Source organism: Mobula birostris, chromosome 5 (genome assembly GCF_030028105.1).
Source record: "Mobula birostris isolate sMobBir1 chromosome 5, sMobBir1.hap1, whole genome shotgun sequence".
In the NCBI taxonomy this organism is placed as follows: Eukaryota; Metazoa; Chordata; class Chondrichthyes; order Myliobatiformes; family Myliobatidae; genus Mobula; species Mobula birostris.
The window spans coordinates 114,100,227-114,127,850 of record NC_092374.1 but is presented as its reverse complement, the minus strand read 5'-3'; the positions used below and the strand labels follow the sequence as shown (position 1 = coordinate 114,127,850).

Sequence of the window (27,624 nt, the reverse complement as noted above, 5' to 3'; positions counted from 1 at the left end):
TTACCTACTCTTAAGGTAATTAAATTTATTAAAGGAACTTACCCAGCCTTACCTCACTGGGAGTGAAGCTGGTCCTCAGCCTCTGCTTGCTGAAGCCTCTCAAGCCAAAGTCTTCCTACTCTGTCTCCCACTACTCCGTCACCCACTATAACGTCGCCCACTCCATTAATCTGCTCACTTTTTAATTCTCCCGCTGCCTCACGGTCCGACTTTCACGTGCTTGTGCAGTCGTGCCCCATTCAACCGCCAAAGAAATGACTGAACCTTCTCAATCTGCTCACTTTTTAACTCCCCCGCTACCTCACGGTCCAACTTTCACATGCTTGCGCAGTTGTGCCCCATTTAACCGCCAAAGAAAATTATGTATTCATAATTTTATATTATGAAAATTATATATTCAGAATATTACAGCAGGTCCTCTCCAGTGTACAGGCACCTGAATTATGTACAGTCCATACATATGAGTGCACATCTGGGAAACCGGGGCAGATGGACTTGTTGACTGCTGTGGGTTGCAGGCAATGTGGTAACTCAGTAGGCACATTTCAGACACATGAGCTGTTCCCGTTACGAAGAACTGATAAGATCAGGATCCTGTCGTAACCTGGGGAGGATACTTGAAATCATATGTCAGCCCGCCATGTCTTCCCGACCTCTTTCCCTCTTGTCCTGCTCAGTAATTCCAACTTTATCTTTCACCAATCCACTGGCATCTATTTATCACACCCAGCTGGGAGAGAAGCACACACACAAACATCAATACACAGCTCCATACTGCTATGAGAATAATCTCAAGGGCGCTAAAATCCACTCCTGTCCAATGGCTCCCAACAGTGAATGAAATAGCACCCCCAGAGATCGGTAGAAGAGCAGCTTCAGTAAAATTCTACTAGTGTATCCAAAAATGCACAACAATATTACAGTTTGTAAACTAATCGAAAATGATGATCCTCCAACTTCCAGACTCAAATCCCAAAAACATTTCTACAACTGGAAAAACTTCGACTCCTATGCCGAACATACTGAATGGTGCCAATACTGGCACACCAACATCCCCTTCCACACCCCCCCTGCCCCCAGCGAAAATCTGTTCGACACCCTACCTCACTCCTCACGGGCTTTACTAGAGCGACCAGGAAAAAGCTAGACAGCCATAAATAGACTCAGAAGTCAACGTGCCAAAACAGTGCAAACACTACACTGATGGGGCGCCCAACAAACCCCAGCTTGCCCCTGTGGTGCCCCAACCCAGGACGTCCTTCACTAGTCCAAACATGCCCTCTCACCAAGGTCCAAGATGGCGTTGCTGTGCCCACAAGCTGGAGGAGTGGCTTGACAAAAAACAATTCAAAATGTAAAGAGAAAAACACCTGCCATACGAAATAATGTTGCTGGCCCAAATCTCTATAATGAGCTCAGAACATTGGTAGAAATTTGTGTCTATAAATATTATCAACTTAGAGAGTAGGGAGTTGATGGAAATCGCAGAACATATCCACCCATAAAAACCTAACAGAATCTTTAACAGCTGGCTCTCCTCATTCAACTGCTCGTCAAACTTGTCATACACAATGAATGTCTCACATCTGAATTTCAGAACCATTCCAAAGCTGTTAAAATGCAGTATTTATGAGTACTTTCCTTTGCTGATTATAAAAGCTCCACCCACTCTTATGTTTATACATACAACAAATTTAAACATCTTAAATTATTCAATAACCAAATTTAGAGCAGCACGGTGGTGTAGCGGTTAGCATAACACTATTACAATGCCAGTGAGCCGGGGTCAATTCCTGTCACTGTCTGTAAGAGTTTGTATGCTCTCCATGTGACCATATGGGTTTCTTCTGTTTCCTCACACAGTCAAAAGACAGAGGAGTCAGCAGGTTAATTGGTCACTTGGGAGTAATTGGGCAATGCAGGCTTGTTGTTTCGGAAGGGCCTATTACCATGCTGTATTTCTTTATCGAAATCTAATTTAAACTCTTACACAACAGATCTCCAAATAATACTTCATAACTTCCTTTCTCCTTTGCTGAATACTTCACTGTTCAGATGGATGCTGGGAAGTTGCAAAACTTTTGCTCTCTCACTGGATGCCAGGAGAAGTCCAACAATGGGCAAACTTGAGAAAAGATTGGCAGGGAGCAACCAATAAGTTCAAGTTTTCTACATTCACCTAGAGACAGGAAAGAATTCCACACTTGACGATACTTATGTAAGGAAATGCTCTGTAGTGTTCTCATGCAGTGTGTTGAAACTCTGACTAAACACCAAGTTAAACCAGACCCAATGAAGACAGAGTCATAGTAAGGTTAATTATTTACTGTTCACTCTTCCACATTAACGTTGTATGGTGAAAACTGTTGATAAAATAATACAAACATATACAGCGTCTGTTTCATTCTGGAGACCACACGCGCTCTCTTCTTTTAGCCAGTGTCTCCAGCCGTCCTGAGTAGCAGGTGAGGAGGGTCCCATAAAACCGCCATTGGGCTTGAGCCAACTCTGCGTTTGAAATTGAAAAGCCGGCACACACGCGGCCCCAACCGCCGCTTCCTTAACAGAAACCACGTTAATATTTTTACTTCAAATACATTCTTATGAACTTATGCCGTTGCTTCTATAATGTTTCTTTGTGGGTGGAAACAGAGCTCTTCACCATCATGCTGCACGCATGGCACCCAACTTCACACCTTCCCGAACCAGAGGCCACACACAAGACGTGGCGAAACCGGAGGTGACGTCATCGTATGTCGCAATATACCATAGGCAATCGATTTACCTTTGTTATACTGTAACTTAATTATAAACCTTTAACATTAACTAGAAAATAGTAACAAACAAATCAATTAAAACATAGACCCAACAAAGTCAAATAAAGGCCTTAAGGGCAACACACGCTCCATTAGATCCACGTCCAATTCTTAGTGTTTCTGCAGAAAATCTAAGCCATAAAATGTTGGATTTTGCAATGCCAAAAGAACGATGTTTCAAAAACTGGAAAGCTTCATTCTTTTACACAGCATTGTGAGTAACAACTGCAATTCGTGTTTATTATGCTGTCAACCTCCTCATTCAGATTACAGAAGTTTGTCCTTACAAAATCCCCAAATCACGACCCAAAAATTTGAGACAAAATTTACTCTCATGAAAGAGAAGTATCTAAATCAACAGAATTTTTCAACTCGCATTTCTTGATGCATGGTTGTCTTTTGATGCATCAGTTGTGACCTGTCATCTGGGAACTCAGCACTCTCTGAATGCAAAAAGTCATGTGTTTTTCATATGTTAATGATCACAATTCTATCTCATTTGCCACAGCATTGGAGAAGGATGGAAACAGACAAGTTGGGAAACGTTTAATTGGAGTAAGGGGAAATATGAAGCTATCAGGCAGGAACTTGGAAGCATAAATGGAAACAGATGTTCTCAGGGAAACGTATGGCAGAAATGTGGCAAATGTTCAGGGAATAATTCCGTGGCATTCTGCATAGGTACATTCCAATAAGACAGGGAAAGAATGGTAGGGTACAGGGACCGTGGTGTACAAAGGCTGCTGAAAATCTAGTCAAGAAGAAAAGAAAAGCTTACAAAAGGTTCAAAAAACTAGGTAATGATAGATATCTAGAAGATTATAAGGCTAGCAGGAAAGAGCTTAAGAATGAAATTAAGAGAGCCAGAAGGGGTCATGAGAAGGCCTTGGCGAACAGGATTAAAGAAAACCCAAAAGTATTCTACAAGTATGTGAAGAGCAAGAGGATAAGATGTGACAGAATAGGACCAATCAAGTGTGACAGTGGAAAAGTGTGTATGGAACCGGAGGAGATAGCAGAGGTATTTAATAATTACTTTGCTTCAGTATTCACTATGGAAAAGGATCATGGCGATTGTAGCAATGACTTACAGTGGATTGTAAAGTTTGAGCATATAGATATTAAGAAAGAGGATGTGCTGGAGCTTTTGGAAAGCATCAAGTTGGATAACTCTCCGGGACCAGACAAGATGTACGCCAGACTGCTGTGGGAAGCGAGAGAGGTGCCTCTGGCAATGATCTTTGCATCATCGACAGGGACGGGAGAAGATCTGGAGGATTGGAGGGTTGCAGATGTTGTTCCCTTATTGAAGAAAGGGAGTAGAGATAGCCCAGAAAATTATAGACCAGTGAGTCTTACTTCGGTAGTTGTTAAGTTGATAGAAAAGATCCTGAGAGGCAGGATTTATGAACATTTGGAGAAGCATAATACAATTAGGAATAGTCAGCATGGCTTTGTCAAAGGCGGGTCGTGCCTTACGAGCCTGATTGAATTTTTTGACAATATGACTAAATATGTTGATGATGGTAGGGCAGTAGATGTAGTGTACAGATGTCCCCCGCTTTTCTAACGTTTGCTTTACGAAACCTCACTGTTAGGAAAGACCTACATTAGTTACTTGTTTTCGCTAACAGAAGGTGTTTTCACTGTTGCGAAGAAAGGCAGCGCACGGAAAAAGCAGCGCGCGATAAAAGACAGCGCACGAAAAAAAGTAGTGCGCGATAAAAGGCAGCGCGCACCCCAAGCAGCCGCTCTCCCCCGGATTCGGAACGGCATTCTCACCGGCATTGCTTAAACACGTGCCTGTGAGCAGCCATTTGCAAGATGATTTCTAAGGTATTGGAAAAGCCTGAAAGAACTCGTAAGGATATTACACAGCATAAAACTAGACGTAATTAAGCATTTCGATCGTGGTGAACAAAGTAAGGACAAAGTGAGTTTGGCTTGTGGAAGTTGACGAAGATGATGTTGAAGAGGTTTTGGCATCCCATGACTATGGCCCTTGTGGCTACGGGGATCAGGGGGTATGGAGGGAAGGCTGGGGCGGGGTTCTGAGTTGGATGATCGGCCATGATCATAATAAATGGCGGTGCAGGCTCGAAGGGCCGAATGGCCTACTCCTGCACCTATTTTCTATGTTTCTATGCTTCTATGAAACCGAATTCAGTAGCGAAAGTGAGGTCATCCAGGAACTGAACGTAAAGCAATTACATGAGATTTTCGCTGCAATGATAAAGCACAACTTTAATTTTGAAAGGGTACGTCAGTTTAAGGCATATTTGCAGAACGGTTTGAGTCCTTACAAAGAACTGTGTGATAGAAAAATGCGCGAGGCTCAGCAGTCAAGCAAGCCTTCCACATCAGCCACAGCAGATGACGAACCACGACCTTCGACATTGAGGCAGGCAGACATAGAAGAAGATGACCTGCATGCCCTGATGGAAACAGACAACGAGGTGACACCCCAGTGTCCCACCACCCCTACCCCTGGGCCGAGGACAGATACTGATTCACGGAGAATGCAGCGGTAGCCGGGAGGCATTCAACACATCTTTAAGAAAAAAGCCGAAATAAACATGCTAATTAATTAGGTGCTGCCCGGCACGTAAATGTCGGCCCAGATCAGAGGCAATTGCCGATTGCGTCGCCTCTGATCTGGGCCGACATTTATGTGCCGGGTGGCACCTAATTAATTAGCATCCTTATTTCCGCTTTTTTCTGAAAGACATGCTGGATGCATCCCGGCTACCACTGTACACCTGCATGCTTTGCGGATCAGTATCGGTCGACGGCCCGGTGAGTGGGGACCACTGCACCATCCAAACTCCGACGACTCAGTCTAACACACCATCATCAGTGTGCTCGGCATGATGTCTTCATGATTCCCGTAAGTGATACTACACTGTACATACATTATTTCTACTTTATATAGGCTGTGTATTTTTACGTGTTATTTGGTATGATTTGGCAGCTTCATAGCTTAAAGGTTATTGGAGAAAGTGTTTTTGCCAACAGCGCTTGTGTGAGATTTTCTGCCGAGAGTGCTTGCATGAGATTTTCGCTATGGAGAACAGTGCCGGCAATGATTGTGGAAAAGTATTTCTACTTTATATAGGATGTGTATTTATCATATCATTCCTGCTTTTACTATATGTTACTGTTATTTTAGGTTTTATGTGTTATTTGGCATGATTTGGTAGGTTATTTTTGGGCCTGCGAATGCTCACAAAATTTTCCCATGTAAGTAAATGGTAATTGCTTCTTCGCTTTATGCCTTTCCTGCTTAAGAACCGTTTCATAGGAACACTCTACCTTTGGATGGCGGGGGAAACCTGTATATGGATTTCAGCAAGGCATTTGACAAGGTACCCCATGCAAGTCTTATTGTGAAAGTAAGAAGACATGGGATCCAAGGGGACATTGCTTTGTGGATCCAGACCTGGCTTGCCCAGGGAAGGCAAAGAGTGGTTGTAGACGGGTACCATATTCTACACGGAGGTCAGCGACCAGTGGTGTGTCTCAGTGATCAGTTCGAAACGTCGACTGTACCTCTTCCTAGAGATGCTGCGTTCACCAGCAACTTTGATGTGTGTTGCTTGAAGTACTGGAGGGATAGGTTAGTAAATTTACTGATGACACAAAGATTGGGGGTGTTGTGGATAGTGTGGAGGGCTGTCAGAGGTTACCGCGGGACATCGATAGGATGCAAAACTGGGCTGAGAAGTGGCAGATGAAGTTCAACCCAGATAAGTGTGAGGTGGTTAATTTTGGTAGGTCAAATATGATGGCAGAATATAGTATTAATTAGATTTGATAGATTATGAGGGCATGGTAAGACTCTTGGCAGTGTGGAGGATCTTGGGGTCTGAGCCCATAGGACACTCAAAGCTGGCTACACAGGTTGACTCTGTGGTTAAGAAGGCATACAGTGCATTGGCTTTGTCAACCATGGGATTGATTTTAAGAGCCGAGAGGTAACGTTGTAGCTATATAGGACCCTGGTCAGACCCCACTTGGAGTACTGTACTCAGTTCTGGTCACCTCACCACAAGAAGGATGTGGAAACTACAGAAAGGGTGCAAAGGAGATTTACAAGGATGTTGAATGGATTGGGGAGCATGCCTTATGAGAATAGGTTGAGTGAGCTTGGCCTTTTCTTCTTGGAGCGATGGAGGATGAGCGATGACCTGACAGAGGTGTATAAAATGATGAGAGCCATTGATCACGTGGATAGTCAGAGGCTTTTCCCCAGGGTTGAAATGGTTAAAATGAGAGGGCACAGTTTTAAGGTGCTTGGAAGTAGGTACAAAGGGGATGCCAGGCGTAAGATTTTTTATGCAGAGTGGTGAGTGCGTGGAATGGGCTGCTGGTGATGGTGGTGAAGGCGGATACAATAGGGTCTTTTAAGAGACTCCTGGATAGGTCCATGGAGCTTAGAAAAATAAGGGGCTATGGGTAACCCTAGGTAATATCTAAAGTAAGTACATGTTTGGCACAGCATTGTGGGCCAAAAGGACTGTATTGTGCTCTAGTTTTTCTATGTTTCTATTTTTGTAACTGTGTTTATTAGCTGTAATCAAACAGAAGCAGATACTGAGACAAAAGAAACAAAACAAGGTGACCAAGAGTTTATTGTTGATATTAAGAAGGGCTTTAAAGTTAAAGAGGAAGGTAATCATAAGAGTTAAACGAATTAATTTCAAACCACTGGGCACTGACAACTTTAAAAAAAAATTAAGAATCATATTAGATTGAAAATGGAGCTTATGACATTGACAGAAAGTATAGGAACTTTTAAAACAATGGATTACTGGATATGTACTAATGAAGTAAAAACTAGAACAGGAGAGTAATGTGGCAAGAAGTAGGAACATAAAAAGTGTTAAGGTCTTTAACAAGTATACAAAAGGGAAGGGATAAGCACAAATATAGATTTATTAGAAGTAAAGTAGGTAGAAATATTATAATGGAAAATAAGGAGATAGCAAAAACATTGGTTCTCACTTCAACATAGCTGGTTTCTCATGACCAATAAGTTTCAAGAAGAGAGTATTACAAATGAAGAGCCCTCTAGCTATATATGCTGACTGAAGTTCTTTGAATGAAATGATCATCAGAAGCAAGTTAGCTCAGACATTGGACCAGACAAAACTGAATTTTAGTGGGCACAACTGCAGTGACACCCAGGTGGCTGCTATGTATATCCTCAATGGGCTACAGACTTCTAGTTGATGGTCACATCTGAGCTCCAATGTTTGTCCCCAATAAGACTCAGAAGTATTCCTAATCAGGGATCTGAACTCACTTCATATCTGGCCTTCAGTTTTACACCAGTCATAACTCCCACTTCCAGCAGCCACACTTGTCTGGTCATAACGAGTGATCAGCCATACCTGAGGGACCTGGTGGACTATTCATTTTCCTATTTTTCTGTGTTCTTATTGTGATTACTGTGCGAAAGTGTGAGGCCATGTAATTTGATGAGACGAATCAAAAAGCAGATTATTATTTACATGAATAGGAGCACCTTGACTAAAAATGAAAGTGAAGGTAAACACAGTGCTAGGTAGATCCAATGTTAACCAGCTCATTATGGTGCAGAGCTGTAATTCTGACACTACATATTGCCACGTGACCGGCAACAATGAATATAGAATTGAGTCAAGTTTTATAAAAACAAACATTTATTAAACTTTGCTCAAAAATAGTGAAATGTATTTAAATGATTAACTTAACCGGAGGTTAACTGCTATACGGCAACTCTGGAACAGTTCTTAAAAAGGTAAATGTGATAACAGTTCTTAAAGTGGTAAATTCGAACACCATTCTTAGAATAGTAAATTCGAAAGTCCAAGAGATTTATGCAGAAAACTAGGAGAGATTTTCCTGAAGTAAAGAATTCCTTGAAGACGTGTCGTTACTGCTGATCCCTGCCTTGTCTGCAGGATTCATGACGATGGAAATAAAGCGGTTTAAAGGATCTGACCTTTTCCTCTAGAGAATCGACACTGCACTATCCTTCCTACTTTAGCAGGGGATATCTCAGTTGCAGGTCATTTTTTCTTGAACAAAGATTCAATAAAGGTCGATCCTCTCCAAAACTGCCAAACGATATCAGCTTTACTCGTCTCGGCGAATTCCTGCACTTTGGTAAGGTCTTCACGCTCCAATACTACTTATAATAGAAAGTAGAACTCTACTTTAAAACAAAACTGTGCCATCAGCTAAATATGCAGCAAAACGGAGTATCTAACACAAAACTAACTGAAAACTAATTGCGTCACATCAGGAGTCTCTTTTATATACTTGTTGAGAACAGGTCATCATGTGACCTCACTGGCGGGAAAATTACATCATGTGACCTTTGCAAGACCATTACGTCATCCTCATAAGACAGTCACAAGATATCCATGAAGTATGTAACAATATAGTTACCTTGTGGGTTTGTCCCTAACAAATGACATTGAATTGTGAAACATTCAACCTAGATCTTACAACACTCACTACAATATTTTTCTTGTGCTGATTTCTCATCAGATGCAGCATCCAAATCGTAAGTTGCTCTGTTGGTTTCCTCTATATCTTCAATTGCATTGGAAATTTATCCTATAAATTTCACTCGTCATTTGCCAGGTTTCATCCACTCACTCATTCTATCTATAGCCTAATACCAAATCACAGCATGCTGTTCCACCTATTTTGTATCATTAGCAAACAGCAAACTTTACATTTCATTACCTCAAGAAAATCAGTTCTCGGACTGGAGGCTGGTGACTAATGGGGTCCCTGAGGGATCAGTGTTAGAACCTCTATTATTTATTATTTATGTAAATAGATGCCTAGGGCACAATTTGCAATTTTGATACAAAGTTAGCAGGTCTTGGTTGTAAAGCAGATTGCAATAAATTGCAAAGAGACCTTGATCAGTTAGGGAAATGGGCTGAGGAATGGAAAATGGATTTCAAATTAGGTAAGTCTGAGGAGATGCATTTTTGACATTTAAACTAGTAGGACCAAAACAGTGAATGACAGGGCATTGATGAGTGCTGTGGAACTGAGGAGCCTGGGAATAGAAGTGGACAGTTTGCTGAAAGCAGCAGTACAAATCAACAGGATGGTGAAGAAGGTGTTTCACTAAATGGTCTTCATCAGTCAGGGCATTGAGTTTAGGAGTAGGGATATGGTATTGCAATTATAGAAGTCATAGAAGATTGCACTTTGAGTATTGTGTACAGTTTTGCTCACCGTCTTGTAGGAGAGACAATGTCGAACTGGAGAGGGTGCGAATGTTACGGGGATGTTGTGTGAACAAGAAAGCCCGAGTTATAAGAAGAGATTGGCCATGTTGGATGTATGTTCTTTGGAAGATAGGAGAATGAGAGGTGCCCATACAGAAGTTTGTAAAGCACTGAATGGTATAGATAATGTGAACATTCACAGGCTTTTCCCAATGGTTGGGAAGTCCAAAACTAGTGGGGACATTCATAAGATAAGAGGGGAGAGATTTAAAAGAGACCTGAGAGTTGTGAGTGACTGGAATGTTGCCAGAGGAAGTGTTCAATGTGAGTACAGCTGCAACATTGAAAAGGTATTTGGATAAGTAAATGATGGGAAGGACCAGAGGGATATAGGCTATATGTAAGCAACTGGGACAATCATGGAGGTCAGCATGGACCATTTGGGCTGAAGGGCCTGTTTCCATGCTGTGACTGTACGACTCTTCCAAGTCGTTCATGTAACTATTGAGCACCCAATGGCCAAGAACTGATCAGTGAGATATTCCTCCATTTACATCCTTTCAGACCCCATTACACTGTTTCAAACTTCAAAGTACTTCAAGTGTAAATACATATCACCATATACAATCCTGCGATTCATTTCCTTGAAGGCATTCACAGTAAATGCCAAAGAAACACAATGATATCAAACGTTAATTCCAAAATAAACTAAGGCATTTTCCATGGTGACTCTCTAAGCCCTTTAGCTTTAAAGCTGCTCCATGATATACTGAATTGGACAAAAATAGCCTATCACATCAGAAACAATCAAATGAATGATACTCTGAAATTTCTGTATATGGACAATTTGAAATTATATGCTCCCTCATCTGAAGCAAATCTAAAGCAAGCATTCAAATAGTAAAACTATTTTTGAAAGATATAAACATGAACTATGGACTGGATAAGTAGACAACATGAAACATGAAGAAAGTTGCAACAGAGCTAATAGAATATAAAACAGAGCAGCAGGATACAATACAACAATAGATGAATATGAAATGTATTCGTACTTGAGATACCAACAATCAAAACAAAAACAGAACATAGTGCGATAAAGGGAGATCTTTCAACAGAATTTACTTTGAGGCTTAAGAAAATCTGCCAGACGGAGCTCAATAGGTAAAATATAACAAAGTCAATGAACACTTTTGCAATACCAATATTAATGCATTCTTTTGGCATAATAACTTGGTGCAGAATTGATCTGGAAAATTTACAAAGAAAAATAAGAACTGAAATGACAAATCTTAGAAAACACCATATACACTCAAATGCATTTAGATTAACACTACCTACGACAGAATGCAGAAGAGGAATAACAGATATAAAATATTTACACAACAGTCAGATAAAACTTCTAAGGATATATTTTCATCAAAGAAAACAGGATTCAGCGCTCCATGAGGGCATATGCAATTCTGATAAGAAGTACACACCACTAAACTTAAATGAAAGCACAACCTAGAAAAATGAAGAAATTACCACTACAGAAGAGAAAGTTAGTGAATGAAAGAGCATCCCTATGATCTGAGCAGACTAGATGTCACCAAGGAGTTGGAGACCTTTTCCCAGAAACAGAAGGGTTCCTTGTGGCAATACAGGATCAGGTGGTAAACACAAAAACTTATCAAAAAATACGTAATAAAAGACCAATAAATTCAAAATAGTAAATGCAAAAAATGCCAAGAGAAACCAGAAACAATCAAATACGTTACAGGACCCTTCAACAGTTTAACTCAATCTGATTACTTACACAGGCACAATCAAGTGGCAAACATCATTCACCAAAATCTTGCTTTAAAATACAAACTCATAGAAGACCCCATGCCTTACCAGGCTGAGATGTGCTCGGTGGAGGGGAGAGCTTTACCCGTGATGAACCAGGCTGTATCCACTACTTTTTGCAGTCTTTTACATTCAAGGGCACTGGTGTTTCTATACCAGGCCGTGATGCAGCCAGTCAACCTTCTCTCCACCACGCATCTATAGAAGTTTGTCAAAAACTTGCACGATATGCAATATCTACATAAACTTCTGTCATGCTTTCTTTGTAATAGCCCTTACATGCTGGACCCAGACAGATCCTCTGAAATGGTAACACCAATGAATTCACAGATACTGACCCTCTCCAGGTTTGATCCTTCAGTGAGGACTGGCTTATGGAACTCAGGTTTCCTCCTCCTGAAGTCAATAATTAGTTCATTGATTGTGCTGACATTGAGTGAGAGGTTACAATTGTGGCACCGTTCACCCAGAATTTCAAACTCCCTCCTATATGCTGATTTGTAACCACATTTGATTCTGCCAACGACCGAATTTGTGCTGTCATCGTCAAATGTAAATATGTAATCAGGAGAAATGTACATAATTTGTAATCGCTAACATTGGGTTGCGGTTTCACTTTAGGAGGCTGGTCTAATGTGATGCGATTGTTATGTGAGGATTTTTAGCGCATTTTTGTGTGTAGGTTTTGGAGTTCAATAAAATATGTTACAGGTTTCATTAAAATGAAAACACCTCACTTTCTTTTATATGCAAAAATTTACTTTGGTGACCACGATGCCCTAGGAAGATATCCAGTGTTATTGAATATGTCGACCAACACAGCTGCTTTGAAACTATTAGAGTTTTGGGAGCAAAATGCCGTCACCTGGTTCGTACGAGCTGAGGCTCAATTTGCCCTGCGAGAAATCTTTGCCGATAACACCAAATTCCACTATGTGGTAGCATTGTTCAGCAATGCCACGGCTGCGAGAGTGTGTCTGTTTAAACACCCGCCTGAACACGATAAGTACCAATTGATGAAAGCTCACCTTTTACAATCTTTTGGACTATTGGAGTCTGACCGCATCAAGCAGTTGCACTCCTTGCCTGGCATCGGCGATGGTAAACCCTTGGAGCAAATGGACCGCATTCTCTCTCTTCTGAGAAATCTCCATCTTTGTTTTATTTTTAGAGAACTCTTCATACAGCAAATGCCTGATCCAGTTTGCATGGCCCTCGCTAACGCGGGACTATAGGGAGCTTGCTGAAAAATCGCTGTTAGTCTACACTGAGCCTTTCTCTACCTCAATAAGCCCAGTCAGAAAGGCTCCCAACATAAGGCTATCCAGTGGCCTATGAAACAGATGATGCCAGGTCTATGCTTTTGCCACGCTCGCTTTGGTATGGATACTAGGAAGTGCCAACGGCTTTCAGCTTTTACAACGCCAGCACATCAAGACATCAGAGCTTGGTGAACACCATGGGCTCCAGCTGTCGGAGTCATCTCCTGTTCATTACGCACACCTTTTCAGGGTGATGCTTTCTGTGTGACGAGGGTGTTCAAGTGAGTGTCTTGTCAGCATTGCTTATTGGTGAGAAGGCAAAGAAGAACATAACCTCACTGGAGGACACCAACGGCAGCAAGATACAGACCTACCGGATTGCCACATTGTGGATGTCAAAGACTTTGAGTCGTTACCCTGCTCCCCGAGTAAGTTCTCCACAATGACTTACCACCACACGTGAGTTTACTCAGCTGCTGGGGAATTCCCAGACAGACCTCACCAAGCCCACATTCTCCACTACAGTCACAAAACTTGGGGTTGAGCATCACATTCCTACAAATGGCACACCAATCCATGCCTGTGTGCATAGACTGGACCTAGAAAAGCTGGCAACCACAGAGGTTGAACTTGCCAACATAGGACTCAGAATTGTTCTCTGGTCGGATAGCCCCTGGGCTTCACCCCTCCATACAGTCCCTAAGTCCAATGGTGATTGCTGCCATGTGGTGATTACCGACACCTTAACAAGGCCTCCATCCCCGATCGTTACCCAACTACACATTAAGACTTTTCAGCACATTTATCCAGAAAGTTAATTTTTTTCAAAGTCAGACCAGTTAGAGGCTACCAACAGGTGCCTGTGTGCTTGGGGAACATTCCCCAAACAGCTGTAGTAACCCTGTTTGGCCTTTTCAGAGTTTCTGAGAATGTCATTTGGACTGAAAAATGCAGCACAGACTTTCCAACGGCTGGTGGACCATGTATTAAAAGACCTAGATTTTCTTTTTGTTTACCTGGATGGCATACTTGCCACCAGTGCATCCAAATACGAACATGTATCTCATCTCTACATTCTTTACAATCACTGGAGCCAACACGTGTTGATTATTAGCCCTGTTAAATTCCAGTTTGGGTTGTCAACCATTGACTTTCACAGCCATTGCATCTTCACAGAAAGTACGAAAACTCACCCATCAAAAGTAGCTGCTATTATTGGATTTCGCACCACCCCGCACTAAAAAAAATTACAGGAGTTCTTAGGTATGGTAAATTTCTCTCACTGCTTCATTTTGCGAGCTGCAGAACATATATTCCTCCTGTAGTGCACTTAAAAGGCAATGCAGCTAATCAAGGGCTTGACTGGTCAGCAGATATGACCAGGGCACTTGATGGTTCCAAGTGAGATCTTTCTAACACGACCCTACTGATGTACCTGCTCCCCAACACACTCATAGCAATTACTACAAACAATTCAGACTGTGCTTGGGTCCTGTGCATGAAGGGTTGGTCAGAGGTTGTGGCAGCTGCTCGCTTTCTTCAGGAGGCAGCTCCTGTCCCCTGAAAGAAAGTACAGCACTTTTGACCTTGAGCTTCTCAGACTTTATCTGGCTGTCTGCCATTTTCATTTTCTTCTACAGCTTCTACAAATTTGTCTAGCAGGATTTATCTTTCATAAAACCATGTAGACTAAGTTTGATTGTATTCAGCTTTCCCAAATGATTAAATTCCTTTTTAAATATTCATGATACCAACCTGCCAACATTGAATGTTGACGATACCATCCTGCCAACGTTGAATATTGAACTAACTGACCTATAGTTCCCCACTTTGTCATTTCCTCACTATTTAAACCAGAGAGCCATATTGATTGTTAGAATTAAGCAAGTTCTGGAAAATTTCAACTATTTGACCTACTATCTCTGCAGCCACTTCCTTTAAAACTCTTCTGTGTATAAGTTATTGGTTCCAGTGATCGATATGCCTTTCTCTAATACTTGTGGGAGGTACGTTTATGCAGGCTCCCAAATAGTAGCCAGGATGTAGGATATAAACTTCAATGGAAAATAGAAAAGGCGTGTAATCAGAGCAATGTTATGATAGTCATGGGGGATTTCAATATGCAGTTAGATTGGGAAAATCATCTTGATGTTGGATCCCAAGAGAAGGAATTTGTCGAATGCCTAAGAGATGGCTCTTTTAGAGTAACTTATAGTTGAACCCTCAAGGGGAAAGGCAGTGTAATGAACTAGACTTGCATAATGAGCTTAGGGTAAAGAAACCTTTAACAGGCAGTGATCATAATATGATGGAATTCACCCTGCAGTTTGAGAAGGAGGAGCTAAAGTCAGATGTATCAGTAGTACAGTGGAGTAAAGCAAAATACAGAGGCATGAGGGAGGAGCTGGTCAAAGCTGATTGGAGGGGAACACTGGCAGGGATGATAGCAGAACAGCAATGGCTGGTGTTTCTGTGGGCAACTTGGAAGATGCAGGATAAGTACATCCCAAAGATTCGGAAGTTTTCTTAAGGGATGAGGAAACCATGGTTGACAAGGGATGTCAATGATAACATAAAAGCAAAAGAGAGGGCATATAATATAGCAAAAATTAGTGGGTCATTTAAGGATTGGGAAACCAACTGAAGACAACTAAAACAACCTAAGGAAAGAGAGAATGAAATATGAAGATAAGCAAGCCAATAATGTTAAAGAGAATACCAAAACTTTTTTTTAGATATAAAAAGAATAAAAGAGAGGTGAGAGTGGATATTACACAGCTGGAAAATGAGGCTGGAGACATAGTAAGGCGGGGGGGGGGAACAAAGAAATGGTGGACAAACTTATTAAGTATCTTGCATCAGTCTTCACCGTGGAACACACCAACAGCACACCAGAAATTTACAAGTGTCAGAGTATAGAAGTATTGTTGCTATTATATTAAAGAGATGGTGCTTGGAAAGCTGAAAAATCTCAAGATAGGTAAGTTACCTAAACCTGATGGACTACACCCAGAGCTGTTGAAGAAATAATTGAACAGCGGGTCGAGCCATTAGTAATAATCTTTTAAGAATCACTGGATTCTGGAATGGTTACTGTGGACTGGAAAGTTCCAAATGTCACTCCATTCTTTAAGAAGGGAGTGAGACAGAAGAAAGGAATTTATAGGACAGTTCACCTGAGCTCAGTGTTTGGGAAGTTTATTAAGGATGAGGTTTCAGGGTATTTGGAGACACAAGATAAAGTAGGCCAATGTCAGTATGATTTCCTTCAGGAGAAAACTTGCCTGACAATTTTTTTGAGGGAAAAACAAGCAGGATAGTCAAAGGAGAGTCAGTGAATGTTGTTTACTTGGATTTTCAGAAAGCCTTTGACAAGGAGCCACAAATGAGGCTGCTCAACAAGATTAGAGTACATGGTATTACAGGACAGATAGCATGAATAGAAGATTGGCTGACTAACAGGAGGCAAAAAGTGTGGAAAAAGGGGCCTTTCCTGGTTAGCCTCCAAGGATTAGTGGTGTTCTGCAGGGTTCAGTATTGGGACTGCTTCTTTTCACGTTATTTGTTAACAATTTAATTAATGGCTTTGTGGCCAAGTTCTGAATCAGAATCTGGAAGCAATTTTATTATCACTGGCAGCTGTTGTGAAATTTGTTAACTTAGCAGCAGCAGTTCAATGCAATACATATTATAGAAGAAGAAGAAGAAATAATTAACATAAATACGAGGGGTGATTGAGAAGTTCATGGCCTAAGGTAGAAGGAGCCAGTTTTAGAAAACCTAGCACATTTATTTTTCCCACAATTACACACTTAGTCCAGCAGTCGTGGAGCACATGGATTCCTTCTTTGTAGAAGTCGGCATGTTGGACCTCCAGGTGGTCCACAGCAGGGGTGATTGATAAGTTTGTGGCCTATGGTCGAAGAAGGTGAGTTATTAACTTCAAACTTTCTGCATAATCACTCAAAGAGTTGAACTGCACATGCATGTAACAAGCGCTGTATAACTCACCTCCTTCTACCTAAGGCCACAAACTTGCCAATCGCCCCTGCTGTGGACCACCTGGAGGTCCAAGACACTCTCGTTACATGCACATGCAGTTCAACTCTTTGAGTGATAATGCAGAAAGTTTGAAGTTAATAACTCATCTCCTTCTACCGTAGGCCACGAAGTTATCAATCACCCATGCTGTGGACCACTTCTACAAAGAAGGGATTTGTATGCTCCACGACTGCTGGACTAAGTGTGTAAACGTAGGAGGGGACTATGTTGAAAAATAAATGCGCTAGGTTTTCTAAAATTGACTCCTTCTACCTTAGGCCATGAACTTATCAATCACCCCTCGTAAATAAGTAAATCAATTACAGTATATGTATATCGAATAGATTAAAAATCATGCAGAAAGCAGAAATAACATGTATTAAGAAACCGAGGTAACGTTCACGGGTTCAATGACCATTTTGGAATTAGATGGCAGAGGGGAAGAATCTGTCCTTCAATTGCTGAGTGTGTGTCTTCAGGCTTCTGTACCTCCTACCTGATGGTAACAGTAAATGCCCTGGGTGCTGGAGGCCCTTAATAATGGACGCTGCCTTTATAAGACACCACGCCTTGAAGATGTCCTGAGTACTTTGTAGGCTAGTATCCAAGATGGAGCGGACTAAAATTACAACCCTCTGCAGCTTCTTTCGGTCCTGTGCAGTAGCCCCTCCATACCAGGCGGTGATGCAGCCTGTCAGAATGCTCTCCACGGTACTTCTGTAGAAGTTTTTGAGTGTATTTGTTGACATGCCAAATCTCTTCAAATTCCTAATGAAGCATAGTTGCTGTCTTGCCTTCTTTATAACTGCAGAGATATGTTGGGACAAGGTTAGCTCCTCAGAGATCTTGTCACCCAGGAACTTGAAGCTGCTCACTCTCTCTACTTCTGATCCCTCTATGAGGATTGGTATGTGTTCCTTCATCTTACCCTTCCTGAAATCCACAATCAGCTCTTTCGTCTTACTGACGTTGAGTGCAAGTTTGTTGCTGCGACACCACTCCACCAGTTGGCATATCTCACTCCTGTACGCCCTCTCGTCACCACCTGAGATTCTACCAACAATGGTTGTATCATCAGCAAATTTATAGATAGTATTTGAGCTGTGCCTAGCCACACAGTCATAGGTATAGAGAGAGAAAGAGTAGAGCAGTGAGCTAAGCACATACCTTTGAGGTGCACCTTTGATTGTCAACGAGGAGGAGATATTATCACTATTCTGCACAGATTGTGGTCTTCTGGTTAGGAAGTCGAGGATCCAATTGCAGAGGGACGTACAGAAGCCCAGGTTCTGTAACTTCTCAATCAGGATTGTGGGAACGATGGTGTTAAATGCTGAGCTATAGTTGATGAACAGCATCCTGACATGGGTGTTTGTATTGTCCAGGTGGATTGAGGCTGTGTGGAGAGCCATTGAGATTGCATCTGCTGTTGACCTATTGTGGCAAAAGGCAAATTGCAATGGGTCCAGGTTCTTGCTGAGGCAGGAGTTCAGTCTAGTCATGACCAACCTTTCAAAGCATTTCATCACTGTAGATGTGAGTGCTACAAGGCGATAGTCATTAAGACAGCTCACATTATTCTTCCTAGGCACTGGCATAATTGTTGCCTTTTTGAAGCAAGTGCGAACTTCTACCCTTAGAAATCAGTGGTTAAAAGTGTCCTTGAAAACTCTCGCCAGTTAGTTGACACAAGTTTTCAGAGTCTTACCAGGTACTCCATTGGAACCTACCACCATGTGAGGGTTCACTCTCTTTAAAGACAGCCTAACATCGGCCTCTGAGACAGATATAACAGGGTCACTGGGTGCTGCAGGGTTCTTCACAGTTGTAGTTGAATTCTCCCTTACAAAGTGTACATAGAAGGCATTGAGTTCATCTGGTAGTGAAGCATCACTGCTATTCATGCTATTGGGTTTCACTTTGTGGGAAGTAATATTTTGCAAACCCTGTCAGAGTTGTCGTGCATCTGATATTGCCTCCAACCTCATTCAAAATTGTCTCTTCACCCTTGAAATAGCCCTCCACAAATCATACCTAGTTTTCTGGTACAGACCTGGGTCACCAAACTTGAATGCCACAGATCTAGCCTTCAGCAGACGATGTACCTCCTGGTTCATCCATTGCTCTTGGTTTGGGAATGTACAGCAAGTCTTTGCCAGCACACACTCATCATCACAGGTTTTAATGAAGTCAGTAAAATTGCAGCATACTCATCCAGATTCGAAGATGAATCCCTGAATTCAGACCAGTTCAGTGATTCAAAGCAGTCCTGTAATTTGCTGATGATAAAAAGATAGATGGCGGGGCAGGTAATGTTGAGGAATTGAAGAGTCTGCAGAAAGACTTGAACAGGTTGGGAGAATGAACAAGAAAGTAGCAGATGGAATATAGTGTCGGGAATTGTATGGTACTGTGTTTTGGTAGAAGGAATAAAGGCACAGACTATTTTCTAAACAGTGATAAAAATCCAAAATGTGGAGAGGATATTTCCTATAGTGGGCTAATCCTAGAACAGAGGGTGCAGCCTCAGAATAGAACAATGTCAATTTAGAACAGAGATGAGGAGGAATTTCTTTAGCCAGATGGTGGTGAATATGTGGAATTCATGCCACGGACTGCTGTGGAGGTCAAGTAATTGAGTATACTTAATGTGGGCGTTGATAGGTTCTTGATTAGTCAGGGCATCACAGGTTATGGGAAGAAGGGGTAAGAATGGGGTTGAGAGAAATAATAAGTTAGCCATGATGGAATGGCTGAGCTGACTTGATGGGCTGAGTGGCCTAATTCTGCTCCTATGTCTTATGGTCTTTATCCCTTACAATTCAGCTTTTACAAGCTGTTCCCTGATCTTCTTTTCCATTTGGAACACTTGTTATCTTAAGGTTATTTGCAATGCCACTGTGGTAAAGAGTGATGTAAAAAAAACTGATTTAACATATCTGCTATCTGCCAGTTAAAGTTATAAGCTTTCTCCTAGAGCCGTTTTTAGTCATAAAATAATTGATATGGAGTTCTTAATTTCTGAAATATAAAACAATGTAGGCTAATTAAATTAAATATTTGTTCACTTACATATGCTCCCCAATGAATATATTAACATTTGCAATATTCGTGCCAATCAACATCAGTAGGAAGCTGTGTATAAAACAAAATCACAGAAGTGTAAAGTTTTAATTCATTCAATGGCAGTATAAAGGAAAAACATAAGCAAGAAGCTTTTGAAGAATGTATTGAAAAAGATAGTGGAAAATGCAGGCGAGATGACAACCTGCAGCAAAATACTTGGATAATACATAATTTCATTACAATAATCATTTTCAAACAATTTTAACTTATTTGTATTCAGTTCACAAATTAAAGTGCACAATATAATTAAAATGAGGTTATAGTGAGGTTGGATAACTGATTAACAGCAAAATAACACTCTGGGTTGACAAATGGATTCCTAACATTAAAAAGAATGAAATGTGTTTTTTTTTTTGACCCAGTATCATGTGATTTGAACAAAAGCTATTACCAGCAACGAAAATCCACTTTGGAAATGTGATTGAGACTCTTATTATTTTTTTCAAGGATGCTAAGTTTAATAAAACTATCCCATAAAGCAGCGGTATGAATTTCCAGATTTTGATATTAAATAGTGGAACTGATAAGTTCTCCTGGGTTATAAGGTGAAACAAATTGCCCCGAGCATCTGTTGAACATACATTCATATAATAACATTATTTTCATATAAGAATCAAATTTCATTTCTATTACCAGAAAACAATGTAATACTAGCAAACTACTGCATTATTTTACAAGTTCATCTGGTAACTGTCTTCCGAGGCACATTATGGTGGCATTTACACAAGATGCCAAGAAACAAAGTAAGTTCCTTATGAAGTTTGCAGTTATTAGAGAAGATGACAGTGATGTTGGCTTAGAAAGAGGGTGGGGCAGTGGTAAGAAGTATTAGCAAGAAAAAGTACATATTTCTGATAATTTAAGATCACCACTACCGCAAACTAATTGACATTTGTCCCAATTGTTGTCATTATTATAACCTCCCTGGATTGTTTCTCCCATTTTTCTTTGAGCATCACATTGTCCTGCAAGAGAGAGAGGAAAGTATGTAAAGTTGTAGCTAACATGATGAATAGATGGTATTTCGTGTAAGCTGTAAGATGAGTATGAGCGGCGATAAAGATTTGCATGCGTTCTGCTTGATCGAGATTGCTGGCTGCAGAGTAATGGGAAAGTGGAGGATTAGATTAAGCTGTGTGCAGTTCTGGTCTCCTTACTCGAGAAAAGATATACGAGTTGGGAGACAATGCAAAGGAGGATCAAAAGGTTGATACACAGGATCGAAAAAAAGCTGCAGAGGCCTGTAAACTCAGCCAGTTCCATTATGGACCCTAGCCACCCCTCCAACCAGGACATCTTCAAAAGGTGATACCTCAAAAAGGCAGTATCTACCAGTAATTATCTCCACACCCCAGGACATGCCCTCCTCTGTCAGGCAGAGGTACAAAAGCTTGAAGACACACACTCGATGTTTTTGGAACAATTTCTTCCCCTCCGTCATCAGATTTCTGAACAGATCATGAACCCATGAACACTGCTTCACTAGTGTGCTGTCTTTATGCACCACTGATTTATTTGCATACTATATTTCTGTTTGTAACTTATATTTGTTATATATATAGTGCTGTACTGCTGCCACTAAGCAACAAATTTTATGACATACAGTAGATCAGTGACAATAAACCTGATTCCGATTTCTGAGACAAGGAGGGTAGATACAAGGACAGATTGAGTTGCCTGGGATTATACTTGCTGGAATTGAGAAGAATGGTGAGGGATCTTATAGAAGCATCTAAAATTATGAAAGGGATAAAGAAGACAGAGACAAGAAAGTTGTTTCCATTTGTAGGTGCAACTGGAACTAAGGGATATAGCCTCAAGTTTCAGGGGAGTGGATTTAGAACAGAGATGAGGAGAAACAGCTTTTCCCAGAAAGAAGTAAATCTGTGGAATGTTCAGCCCAGAGAAGCAGTAGAGGTTATCTCAGTAAATATATCTAGGACACAGTTAAATAGAATTTTGCATAGTAGAGGAATTCAGGATTATGGGGAAAAATCAGATATGTGGATCTGAGTCAACAGCCAGATTAGCCCTGACCTCACTGAATGGTAAAGCAGACCCGATTGGCCAGATGGTCTACTCCTGCTCCTATTTCTTTTATTCTTATGTAATTATGTTCCAGGAAGGAGGCGCAGCTGATAAACTACATAATTTTAAGCTGCAGTCATTGAATTGATGCTATAGTTCTATGTCATTGTACTTCTCTCAGCACTACATCTGCCTTCGCTGCTTGACTCAGGCCGTTAGCTATCATGACCGTCTGCTTCCATTACCCTCCAAACGTTTCTGAAAGTCCTCCAATTTCTCTGTAGGCACTGGCCATCTCTCCTATTTTCAATAATGTCAACTAAAATCTCTCTCTTCCAACATCCAAGAACACTGCAGCCCATATCACATTTTTAAATTAATTTCTCCATTGATTCCTTCAGGTCCAGATTTGTATTAGAACTGCCTCAGCTACAATGTATCTTTCATTCAATATAGTTTAATATGGCCCTAATAATACTGCACTAAGTAGCTTTAAATGTTGGTATTGGCTCCTGACATGCCAAGCTGTGGTTAGAAGAGCTGCCATGAAATCATTCTTGTAACCAAACATCAAGTTGGCTTACTTTCTTCATTGGAGAGAAACTAGATTAATCATGCATCATCATTCCTTTGCCTGTCTTTCAATGAACTAACAATTTCCTATTATGTTACCCATCAAATTAATTGTAATGCTATGAGGACTTTTGGCCATTAGATGTCTCATTCATACCTGGTCTCTCTTTAACATCTATCTCGTATCATGTTAGGCATCATGGAATTAAAGGTGATGAATTATGGGACCCTTCAAAGAGCCAGCATAACTTGTTGACTTAAATTGTTTCTTTCCGTGATGTGTGATTTTGTGAGAAGTGATTATATACTTTCCCAATATGTAAAGATGGTGACTAAAAAATCCAAAGATCTTATGCTCCAATCCAGTACCCATTAACATTTCAGTGCCCAGATACCTAAAGGACAATCCAACAGCATCTATTGTTTTAATTCTACCCCTTCTTCAAGTGTATTTCAACCTCATATCATAACTTTGCAGCACTAAATTATATAAACACGATGGTTATGCTTTATGGAAATACTTTATTCCACCCAGACTTAAATTCTCACTTTGAGTCCATTGTATTCTTAAAACAGCTTCCAAAAATCTTGAAACAACTGCTTCTACTTCCACTACAGAAATTGTCACTCAGCTATCTTCAAAAGAGATTTTTTTTAATTAAAAAAATCCATATCTTTCTTAAAATTCAACATTAAATTAAAGTTAAGTTTGAGAGTAGCTGACCTGTATAAGTCTCATTAACTTACTTCTGGTTTTATTTGTAATGCTATAAGCTGTTTTTTTTACTATATCTCATGAAGTGCCAATTTGACTGGGAATCAAGCAGTAATTGACAAAATCATTTAAATTTTGTCATGGTGCATAAAATAATATAAGCTTTGATAAGAGGAATACATAGTCAAATTATCACAGCAACTCTCATGTTAATAAATGAAAAATTAATCAGAGTATCTTCACAATTGTGCCCATACAACTATAGTCAGTTACCATACATCTCAGGAGTGATGACAGGTGCATCATCTAAATTAGATAGAAAGGGACACTTCAGGTGAAGTTCATGTCGTGCTTCCATCATTGGTGCCTTGCAAATTAAATCTGCAGCAGCTGGTAAGATAGTCAGAGGAAGACTGACATTCAGAAATCCTCTGCATTGTAAAGTTTGAGTAAGTGTTTTCGTTCCATAATGTAAAGTCTCATATTCACACAGACACACATGCACGCACGCACATACCAAAAAAAAAGAAAGGTCTCATATTCCTCTAAACCAGGGGTGTGAAACTCATTTTAGGTCACAGGCCGGATTGGGCAAAATGCGACTTCATGCAGGCCGGATCAGTTGTGCACGCGCAAACACAAGTGTGTGTGCTCCCACAGCTTTTGTTGCGTTCGTTTTTTCAACATGCTCTCATGTGTTTCAGTCTCTGCTAAAACTACGAAGTATTTCACTTTACGAATTTCATTTCTTATGAAGAAGATTACCTAGCAAGCATTATTTTTATGATTGGAAATAACTTACAGTTGTAAGCTATAAGAAAGTTGTGATGAGAGAAAGAAAAAAACGATGCTATTTTGGCTAAGATTGTTTTGGGAGCCACACCCTTTCCATTAATAAACCATTTGAAATCGAACACTAGCAGACAGAAATGTAGACCTAACGAAACAAATTGTAACTGTAGGCTACACAACTGCACCGAATTTTTATTAGCCTGCTTCCAGCAATCAAACTCGGACAATGAACACATTTAGCCTCTAATTTTTATTGAAGTGATCACATTTACAATAATAGAATAGTCAGAAAATGAATGAATCACAATATTATGACACTCAATATTTCATAATGCATTTTGCTTACATGTGGCAGTGCATTGAACAGTGTCACTCATTTTCCACTTGCTGCTTCCGGACACCTGACATCTCTTGGCTTTAACCAGCCTGTCAACATCAGGGACCAGTTTCTGGGCAGTTGTGATTTTCATAATGTCATTTAGATGTCTGTGTGTCAGCTGTGAGTGCAGTTTGGACTTGTTAATGTTCATTATGGAGAACGCCTGCTCACAAAGGTATGTTGTCCCAAACATGCAAAGGATCTTTGAGGCAAAGTCTGTCATCTTGGGGTACATCGGTCCCAGTTATTGATAGAATGAGTCCAGACCAACAGTCTCAATTTTATACTTCAAAGCTGAATTACACTGAATTTCAAATAGTTCCATTTGGAGTTCCTCCGGCACATCTGATGCTGCGCTGACGGCAAATGGCGAGCAAAATAGTGAGAATTCTTTCTCGAGCTGAGTGAAGACTTGGAAACGATTCTGAAACTCACTTTTCAGCCGTGATATTTTGTCCTTATAGCTGTCCATGTTGTCATTATTCCCATCAGCAACGCGCACAGACTACAAAGAGGGGAAATGAGCTGGGTTGCTCTGGGATAGTTGCACCTCCCACAGGCCTAATTTAACTTGAAAGTCACAAATGCTGCCGTAGTATTCCATAACAAGTTTGTTGCGGCCTTGCATGTTAACATTAAGCACATTTAAGTGCTTTGTTCTATCCACCAAAAATGCAAGATCATGAAGCCAGTCTGGGTCATCCAACTCTGCCACTGGCTTCCCTTTCTCGTTCATGAGTAGTCCAATTTCCACACGTAATTGAAAAAACATCTGAGCACAATCCCTCTGCTCAACCAGCGGACTTCAGTGTGCCGTGTCCAATATTATTTTCAGACAAAAGAGTGTCAAATTGCCGATGGTTGAGTCCATTGGCTCTAATAAAATTAACCGTTTTGATTACTACATCCATGACATTGTCTATTTTCAGGCTCCTGCTACATAACGCCTCTTGGTGTATAATACAATGAAAATTCCAGAATTCCTGCTCTGGTTTGTCTGTCTGAACTTCCTTTCTGAGTTTCTCAACAACACCTGCCTTTTTCCCCGACCATGGATGATGCGCCATCTGTTGCCACGCTGACAGCATGACTCCAGCCAACCTCCAGTGTGTTCAAGGCCTCGACAAAGCTGGAGAAAACGTGGTTCGCCGTTGTGGTGTTTGTTATGGACACCATCTCCACAAACTCCTCGGTGGCGGTCAAAGATACATCAACACCACGAATAAATATTCCCAATTGAGCTACATCAGTCATGTCGGCGCTCTCATCAATTGCAATAGAGAAGGCAATAAATGACTTCACTTTGTCTTTTAGTTGACCGTTCAAATCCCCTGCAAGGTCCCCGATTCTCTCTGCCACAGTATTTCTTGACAAGTTGGTATTACCAAAATCCTGTCTCTTCTCAGGGCACACCAGCTCAGCCACAGTCAGCATGCATGCTTTCATGAATTCCCCCTCTGAGTATGGCTTCGACACAGCAGCTATTTTGTTGGCAATAATATAGCTGGCCCTGACAGCTCCATCATGAGTCTCTCGACTTTTGGTGAACACTGATTGCTGTCTTTTCAGAGCTGCTTCAAACTTGTTTATCTTTTGCATTCTGAATTGTTCTGTATACTTGTCATATTTTTCTCCACGTGACATCTCATAGTGTGGTTTGATATTGTACTCTTTTGCCACAGACACTTGTTGCGAGCATATCAGACACACAGGTTTGCCATTGACCCCGCAGAAGAAAAAACGATCTTTCCAATTTTCATTGAATATCCGATCTCCGATGTCAACATTTCTTTTCTTGGAAAGCATTTTGAACCACAGCAGCAAACAGTCTCAGCCTTGCTACAGGTGTTACTTACCTGAATATTGTTTTCTAAGTACACACAACAATCTGCCGGTGCAGCAAATGGCACAGACAGCGGTGGGACAGAGTACGGCTGCCGTACAGATACATAATAAATGTTCGTGAATATAATTTTCTTTCCCCAAATCATCCCGCAGGCCGGATTGGACCCCTTCGCGGGCCGGTAGTTTGACACCCCTGCTCTAAAACATGCATTTAGTAATCTGTAAGTAAGATCTGTTATGAAGATAAAGGGACATGAAGGACAGATTTATGGTGTCAGTCTTGCCCATTGGGACGTCCAAGCTTTATTTAGTGATGTGAGAATATATTGTAACATTGCAGAACAGAAATGCTGTACTATTGATTGTACCATCTTAGAAGAACATAATGGATCCTCATTTCTGTTCACAAGCCTTCTTCAGGCATTCTATCAGCAGTTATTACAAAAAATCCATCACTAAAATAAACTTCTGATCAATTCTCATGAAAGTAAATCTGTTTTCCCTACAGGCCTGCTGAATATTTCCATCATTTTCTAGTTTTAAGTCACCATAGCAGACTCTAGTTATTTATTTCATTCTAGTTTATGAAACCTTGTTGCAAGTGAATTGGCTTCTTCATTTCCACAGTGATAACTGGTTGATTGACTGAGAAGCAATTTGGCATAGTTATTCATGAAAGGCACTCTCATGACCTTTTTTTCCCTGACCATAAGCTCTGAGTTCCTCATCTCCCAAATGCATCCACTGCACATGAAAAAGTTAGGCAATTCTATTTAATTTTAAGCCAATGTGCCCTATGACGATCAACTGAAATTTTTGGAATCTTATCCATCTTGTTTGAATCAAAACCTTTCCAAACAATTACTGAGATATTAGTTTATTATGCCATTAAATAGCTTCTCATCATAAAATCTACTAAGTGTATACAGTGCAAAGCATGAAAAATTGCTGTAGGTTTTAAATTCATGACATTGTATCAGAG

The 27,624-nt window shown here is 40.7% G+C and overlaps 1 protein-coding gene across 6 annotated transcripts in view; it reads right to left on the bottom strand.

The window, feature by feature from the left end:
- The window catches only part of thsd7ba (thrombospondin, type I, domain containing 7Ba), a 1,047,195-nt gene that overhangs the window by 666,933 nt on the left and 352,638 nt on the right, over window positions 1-27,624 (bottom strand). Inside the window, exon 2 of one of the 6 annotated variants that reach the window (XM_072258594.1) lies at window positions 20,257-20,319. The exons of the other annotated variants lie outside the window; for them this stretch is intronic. Coding sequence (XP_072114695.1) covers window positions 20,257-20,284 — 28 coding nt within the window. The 5' untranslated portion in view covers window positions 20,285-20,319. The remainder of the gene's footprint in view (window positions 1-20,256; window positions 20,320-27,624) is intronic. 6 annotated transcript variants of the gene reach the window in all.